At 48.0% G+C, this 7,967-nt stretch overlaps 1 protein-coding gene across 1 annotated transcript in view; it reads right to left on the bottom strand.

The window, feature by feature from the left end:
• The window catches only part of CELF6 (CUGBP Elav-like family member 6), a 193,421-nt gene that overhangs the window by 170,023 nt on the left and 15,431 nt on the right, over positions 1–7,967 (bottom strand). Inside the window, exon 2 of the mRNA XM_025214009.1 lies at positions 6,813–6,895. Within this exon, the coding sequence (XP_025069794.1) occupies positions 6,813–6,895 (83 nt within the window). The remainder of the gene's footprint in view (positions 1–6,812; positions 6,896–7,967) is intronic.

Below are 7,967 nucleotides of genomic sequence, written 5' to 3'. Positions count from 1 at the left end.
CCCCCCCAACCCTCCCATTGAGCTCACCTGCAAAATACCTGCCTCAGAGGCAAGCCAAAATGTGCAAGATGCAATAAAGGGATAGTGGCGCAAGCTGAGCATATGGAGAAGAATTACAGTCTGATTTAACAGTCCTGGAGAAAATGACTCTGCCAGCTGCGGAGAGATGGGGGACAGGAAGAGTGAGGCAGAGACATGCAGAGGTAAAGGGAAAGCCACAGAAATGAGGATGATTCAGTGAGATGCAGAGCAATTCAATTATTCAGCAGCCGACGGCACGGCTTGTCCTCTACATTTAGCCTGGTCTGGAACACATCCCTAAGTCTCCTGCCAGAGGCTCAGCACTGTGCCCCTTCCACTCATGTCCCAACCCCGTGGTTTACACTGCACTGGTCTGCATCAACCTCCCCAGCCACTTATCCAACAGAGCAAGCTCCTCATCACACACTATTTGCAATCCTAGAACAGCCCAGTGGTCCAGCCAGTTTACTTATCCTGCCTCTGACACTGAAAGAAAGTTGTTTGTCTGTGTAGTGCCCTGAGGAAACCCCTTCCTGACCCCAGCTACTGAGAAATTGTTACCCTGGAGCATGATGCTATATAGAGATGCTATGCAGAGAGAACAGATCCTTACTATTGTAGTGTTGATTCTCTTTTTATTTGAGGGTACACAATCCTATTACACACAGCTACAGGCCTCAGAAACATCCCGGAGCAGTGAGTTCCAGAAGCTAAATCTGCATGGCATCAAAAAAACAGCCATGTGAGAGAGGCACTGGATTTTGCAGTGTTTTCAAAATACACTGCCTTTCCATGGGGTGTGACAAACAGGGCCTGAACTCATCCTCTGTAGCCCTCTCTTTGTTAACCTACCACTGCTATGTCCTCTACCTACTGCAGCCCCAGTTAAGCAAAGCACATAAACATATGCCTGAAGTTAAGTCTAGGTTCAAATCCCATCAAAGTGGGGCCTGGCTGGATGTGGAAGTACTTACACAGGAGTTTGAAGCTAAGCCTTTGGCTGCCTCAAGATGTAGAGTGCAGATCCTGTGAGATTCTGAACTCCCACTGGACTCAAGGGGGCACATAAGGACTGCCATTTACTGGGTCAGACCATAGGTCCATCTGGCCCAGTACTCTATCATAGTTGCAGAGAGTGGATGCTGAAAGGGAGAATGAATTGGGTATGGCCAGGGGTATAGGTTGTAGCCTTGCTGGTCTAAGGAGATAGGCAGACAAAGTTCTTTGAGTAAATCTAATATCTTTTATTAGACCAACCCAAATAATTGGAAAAAAAAAATCTTCTTTGCAAGCTTTTGGATTTACCCAAAGAACCTGGGTATGACCAGAGATCTTTTGGGTTTTTTTCCATTGTTCCTCTCTCACTTGCAGCCTTCAGCATGTAAGGTCTAGGAAGTTCTGACTCAGAGGCTGTGCCCCTAACTCCCATGCTCAATAGTTACCGATGCCCCTTTTCTCCAAGAATGTATCCAATCCCTTTTTAAATCTGGCTAAACCATCGCTTCCACAGCATCTGGTGGCAATGAGTTCCATACTTTAATTGCATGCTGTGTGAAAAATAACTTCCTTTTGTTAGTTTGAAACTTACTACCTACTAATTTCATTTGATAACCCCTAGTTCCTGTACTGATGGAGACAGTAAATGATAAATACCTATTTACTTTCTCGTTGTCATTTACTATTTTGGAAATCCTTATCAAGCCCCCTCCTCGAGCGTCTCTTTTCTAAACTGAATAGGCCTAGGCTCTGTAGTCATTCCTCATATGGAAACCCCTCTCTACTACTAACCATCCTTGTTGCCCTTCTCTGTACCTTCTCTAGTTCTTCCCTATCCTTTCTGAGGTGTAGGGGCCAGAAGTGGGCACAGTATTCAAGGTGTGGAAGGACCATGGATTTATAGAGACATAATGCTACTGTCTGTTTTGTTTACAATTCCCTTCTTAATAATCCCTAACATTTTGTTTGCCTTTCTAATGGCTGATGACAGAAGGCACAGATCCTGCCCCACTGAAATCAATGGGAGCACCTGTCATTGGTAAAAAGGAAGAGGATTGAATCCTTTGTACACTGACAGACCAGAGATCTAACATCAGCACCTGATTCAAGTACTGAACCTGAAGCCATGCCTGCGACCCAAAAGCACAGCCTGCCCTTGTGACTTCTTGGTGACAGCCACAGCTCCTGAGGGGAAAATCTAGCCCTTGTTCAACTGATTCCACCTAGATTTCTGTCCCGAGAGCCACCCGCAGCTTTCTCCAACCTGGAATAAATCCTGTCTATAACTGCTCTTTGGCTTGTTCGTTGTATTTAAAACTCGAGCGGCTTTGATTGGAGGACTGGGTGACATGATGTCGTTTCTGCCCTCTGATTGGATAAACAGCATTCCCGGAATCCCGTTTCTGCTACACACATTCCCCGTGACTAGTCTGATGGGAGTTTGTCACAAACCTCCTCTGAGGAGGATTAAAAATGGGTCGTTCCTGTGAACACAGGACCTGCCAGACTGGATCCAACCCAAAGTCAATCTCGCCCAGCCTCCTGTCTCTGCCAGAGGCCAGCACCAGATATAAAAGCCCCTCCATAGTGGATGGGAGAAAAGTTGCCCCTCACCTTATAACATGTTCTTTAACAGCCAGAGGCTGGTGAAGTCATGAAACACCATGTTAGGGTTGTCATTAATTAGGATCACTGGGCATAGTCTTGCTGTCCTATAAATACGCAAATATTCCTGCATACTGGAATGTTTGCCAGGAATGAGTGAAAAGAGGGCATGAAACACAGCCAAGGATAATTCATTTAAAGATCCAGATCAATGTTTGTGAACATTTCTTCCCCTCCAGTTCTAACCACAAGTGAACTGTTCTTATTCATTATTATTCAATATTTATATTACAGTAGTGCCCAGAGCCCCATTATACCAGGCAACATATAGACAGAGAGGCAGCCACAGTTCCCACCCCAAAGAGCATACAAGCTGAAGTACTTTGGTGGTAGCAATTATAATGATGTGCTTACCTAGCATACGAGAAGTTCAGAGCACTTTACAAGCATTAACTAATGACTTACCCCCAAAGAAAGCCAATTTCTGTCAGAGAGCCCCCTTTGCCCATTTTACAGCTAGATAAACTGAGGCATTGATAGACTGGATGCCTGGACCCAGGCCAGGGATAAAATGAGAGGTGTACACCATTGGGCTATAAACTGAGAGGAGAATAAATGTGTAACAGATTGCCAATGGGGAACTGTGCATGCCAACTCTACACAGGAGACAGGAAGATAAGCACAGTGCAAGCCAAAAACTTAGGTCACCGCTGTCCACATAAACACGTATTATGTATTATTGCAGTATGTCACTAGGTGGTGCTGTTGCACATGATCTAACAAGTTTTTTTTCCTACTGTACCAGCTTTGACCAGCCTTAGAAGGAATTTTTGGAAAAAAAAAAAAAAAAAGAAAAAAATATATATATATTTGGAGGGGGTAACAGATGAAAGGTGGCAAGGAGCAAGAGAGTATAACATCCCACTTGATCTCTCTAGCCAGGCAATTTTTGTTGCAGAGTTGTTCCCTGGCAACTGGGTGCTAGAATCAGAATTAGGATTCCAGAAAGAGCGGGGTGCCTGCATGCTGTTTGTGACCATCTCTGTTCTAGGATTGATGTATATAATTTTCTAAGAATATGCTAAGAATTTGTATCACTGATCTGTCCTCCAGTGGCAACCCAACTTACAAGGCCCCCAAAATTTGTTATTGCTGGGCAATGGTGCACCAATATACACAATCTACATTCAAGATGAAAAAAGGGAACGATTCCACTGACACTTAGGCTGTCTCAGCTATCACTGTACTGCACACGACAGGTGTGCAAAATATTTGCAGCTGCCTGACCAGAAACATCTTGTCCCAAAAGTACCACTTCCCTCATCACCATTACTTGAACGAAAGGAAAATCTCTGCCACCACGACAGGGCCAATGACACAAAGCTGAGCAGCTCTGGTTTCATTTGGTAGAGAACAGGGATGAACAGACACAACAGACAACACATGGATATTAGACTTCTTGTTCTGGGTGGGGCTTCCCTATGAAGCGTTATTGTGTTTTAACACAAGCTAACTTCGAACATGGCTGGCTGGGGAAAGGGGCAAGAAGATCCAGCTGCTATCTACCAGGTGATCCCAATGTGGGAGCAATGCTCACCCCCCTCTGAATGCCTGTTTTCCCCTACGTAAAATAGGTACAATATATACCTCGCCGTGGGGAAGTGGACAAAGCTTGACTTATTCAGAAGGCTCGTGTGAGCACCCATAAAGCCAGATGCCTAATGAGTTAACCTACCTGGACCCTTCCCATGAGAACCCTGGTGCCTTCTGCATGCGGTCAGGCTGGAGATCTGGATCAGATTAGGGCTTAGGAAACCTAAATGCATCTCCCTGTTCTGCACAGACTCTCGGAGTGACCACAAGCCAGTAAGTCAGGCCAAAAATTTTAAACATAGCCAGTGATTCTGGGGGCCCACCCCTTGGGCCCACCTTTCCAGAAAGCAGGGGGGTCTATGTTATAAAATCACACCTCCTTCAAGGTACCTCAAAGGGGACTCCTCAAAATAGAGCCATCCAAAATGAACCACTTTGGAACGTTGGCTGGATACCACTACAACAAGGAAACGTGTCCGCACACCTGCGCAAGCGCACGCAGATGCACACACACACAAGCACGTGCAATGCACTCACTGAGGCAATCCATCTCCCTCCACTGGTGGCTGAGCCACAATTGGAAGTTAATGAAACTGCTACAGAGAATCCAGCCAACTCCTCAGCCAGGGACATGGCCCTTATGCATTGTTCTCAGTGCTCCCCAGCAACAGAGGAACAAAATCAGCTGGGGCTTCCTCTGAACAGTCAAGCCACTTCAGTTTGGAGGCCCAAGGCCTCTGGGGAACAGGAGTGGCCTAGCATAACTCCCAGTCCAACCAAATAATCCAACCACCATATTTTAACCCTTTCCCTCACTGGGGAAAGGGCCTCCATGATGGGCAGCAAGGAGAGAATTTGACAACAGTAAAATGAGAGGCAACCCAGGGAACACAAGAGATGCACAGATCTGCACTCTGAAGCCATTTCAAACCAGCCCTGTTCTTTTGTTTTTGTTGGCACTTCCACGAATCCTTCACCTCTCTGGGTAAGATTCACAGCCTGTGAAAGCAAGGCCAGAACAAGGCCCAGGTACCTCTCACAACTCACAAACAAAGGCGTAAATGGGATTTAAGCAGTACCACAGCCTTGTTGCCAAAGCTGGTGTGTAAGCTATGCCGCAGTGAGTTAGGCATTGTACCCATGGCTGGTGCCTAGGCTTCATCCTACCTCGCTTCGCTGGGACTGAGTCTCACTCCCCCTGTGAATCACTATGATGCCATATTGAAGAAGCAGCTACCAGATTGCTACAAGTCACGAATCGGCTCTTATTGCCTTTCAGAATGGGCACTAGAGAGATGAAATTTCCCAACACACGCAAGCACACACACAGAGGAAGGAAGTTACATAACAGTCCCCAGGACGTCTGAGGTTGACGTTATCAAGGAGAGAGATAATGCGGGATTTACGATGGCACACGGCCAACCATTTGGCTTCAGCTTCCTCACATGCCTGCCTCCTTCTCCTCCCAAGCAGATTAGGTTCGGGTAGGCAGGGAGGAAGCTTGCCCTCCAGATAGGGCTCCCTGTCCTTTGGGATCAGAGTCCCCTGGGAGATCTCCTGTGGGGCCAGGCCCTGTGCTACTGTCAAGGTTTTGTTTGAAAACCCGTTAGGTTACAATGGAAAAGATGCACATCAGCCACTCCAAAATACACATGCACACCAGGGAATTTAAGGCCAACCTCAATGAATGAAAGGAAATTAGCCCAAGGTTTATATAGACCTGGAAACCCACCAGTAACCCCACAATGTAAAGAATTCATATCTTAGAAACAGTGGCCAATACACCTTACAGCACCCAGACTGGTATCAATTAGCATAGTTCCCCCAGAGTGGACAGGGCCAGATCTTAGCTGGTGTACATCAGAAGAACTCCACTGCAGTCCATGGGGCGCAATCCCTAGCAGAGGTAAATCAGCAGACCTCCACTGCAGTCAACAGGTCCAAATCCCCAGCTGCACAAATGACTACAGCTGCACAGCCATCCGTTCCAGCTGGTGTAGATTAGCATAGCTTCACTGCAGTCAATAGGCCCAGGTCCTCATCTGGTGTGAATTAGCTGAGTTTCACTGGTCATTGGGGCAAATCCCCATCTGTTGCAAATGGCTGTCAGTGGGGCTGTGTTCCCCACAGGCTTATGTTAACCAAGCTCCATGAGAGCTGTGTGGATTTACACCAGTCGTGGGTCTTGGCCCACACTTTATCCCTCACGGCAGAATCAAAATGGGCTTGGACAACATTTTTCGCCCAATAGTTCTATCCAAAGTCCTGGTACAGGACAGTGTCTGAATGAGTCGCCCTCTCCACCGCCTCAACCCTTCCCTTGCCTTGGTTTCTGCTCCATCCAGCCTCAGCCCAAAGCACTGTTGGCCACAGTCTGATACCAAACAGAAAATTGCAGGGTACAACAGGGAGGCTATTGCTGAAAGCTGGAATTTGGTTTGAAATCTGCTTGCTCTGGAAATCAATATCAATACCATCACAGTAGGGAGGGAAGGTTTTCTATGCACTACTTCTGCATTTCTCCTCTAGAGGCTCCCCAATGCCCCCCACCCCCTCCAAAAAATAAAATAAAAAATTAATTAGTGCACGTCACTTACCCCAGGCAACGTCTTCTGTTCGTGCAGCGCGCTCTGGGCTTTCAGGGCAGAGTCCCGGGCACAGTACGTGAGAAAGGCACAGCCTGGAAAGAGAGGAAAGAACAGCATTACTGTGCTGATTCCTCGCCAGAGCTCCTACCCAGATGGTATGGTGCAGGCCCAGCAAGAAGCTGGCGTGCAGCCTCTCCCCATCTGCAGCGAAGGGCATATTTCATCATGGAGCAGGGAGACTTCCATACACAGTGAACTGTACCATCCACCTGGGCCTGCCCAGCCCTCTGCCTGATCCCTCTGAAACCCCAAGGGAAACAGCCTTCATTGTGCTAACCCTGGGCAGTCAGGCCACACATTCATATCACTGTGCAAAGCGAGCCTGGGCATCAGCTCCTCCTTGCTCAGCATGGCAATGCCTCACCACCTGCAGTGCCCAGGAGAGCTAGCACCACTCGGGGCCAGAGAGCTGGACTCTCTCCGGGCTCACGCATCGTCAGCCACATCATTGCTAGAGCCCACGTGGCATAGCGGTACTCTGCCCTCTGTTACCCTCTGCACCCTCAGTGGAGGATGGCAGTAGGGGAGGGGACAAGGGTAACCCAGGGCAAGACAGGGCTGAAAGGTAATGATGATGGCGGAGTTACAAAGAGCCCAGCCTGACCCTCCAACCCAGGGGGATTAAGCAGGGGTGACACTTTGGGAACACATTTTTACATGCACACAGCAAGGGTGTCCCTGAGACACTGGGAACATGGAGGTCATGGCAACCTTTGCCCTGAATCACCTCTCACAGGGCTGCTTTAAGAAATTTGGAAAGCCCTGCTGGTCACCACTGTATAAATGCCTACAAAGACAAATACACCTTGTACGGAGAAGGGGAGACAGAGAGATAGGAGCATGTACAGGGACAGACAAGTAGGTAACGAAGATGGACGAACAGCCCAATGGATAGAAAGACAGAGGAAGTATTACGGGGCTGAGCAGATGCAGAGGCGGGCGGAGAGGCAGCATGCACTGTGGGTCAGTTGCCTGGACTGGACTGCAGTCTGACATGTCACGGGTCTACGGCCTTCTGCCCCCTGCCCGCCTGCCCCAGTGCCCCGTATCATTGCTGCCATCGGCGCTAAGTGAGCGTCAGATTGGTACCATTTAAACTTCGCA

Source organism: Alligator sinensis, unplaced genomic scaffold (genome assembly GCF_000455745.1).
Source record: "Alligator sinensis unplaced genomic scaffold, ASM45574v1 scaffold971_1, whole genome shotgun sequence".
Lineage (NCBI taxonomy): Eukaryota > Metazoa > Chordata > Crocodylia > Alligatoridae > Alligator > Alligator sinensis.
Note: the sequence above shows the minus strand (reverse complement) of the source record. Positions and strands in the feature narration are given on the sequence as shown.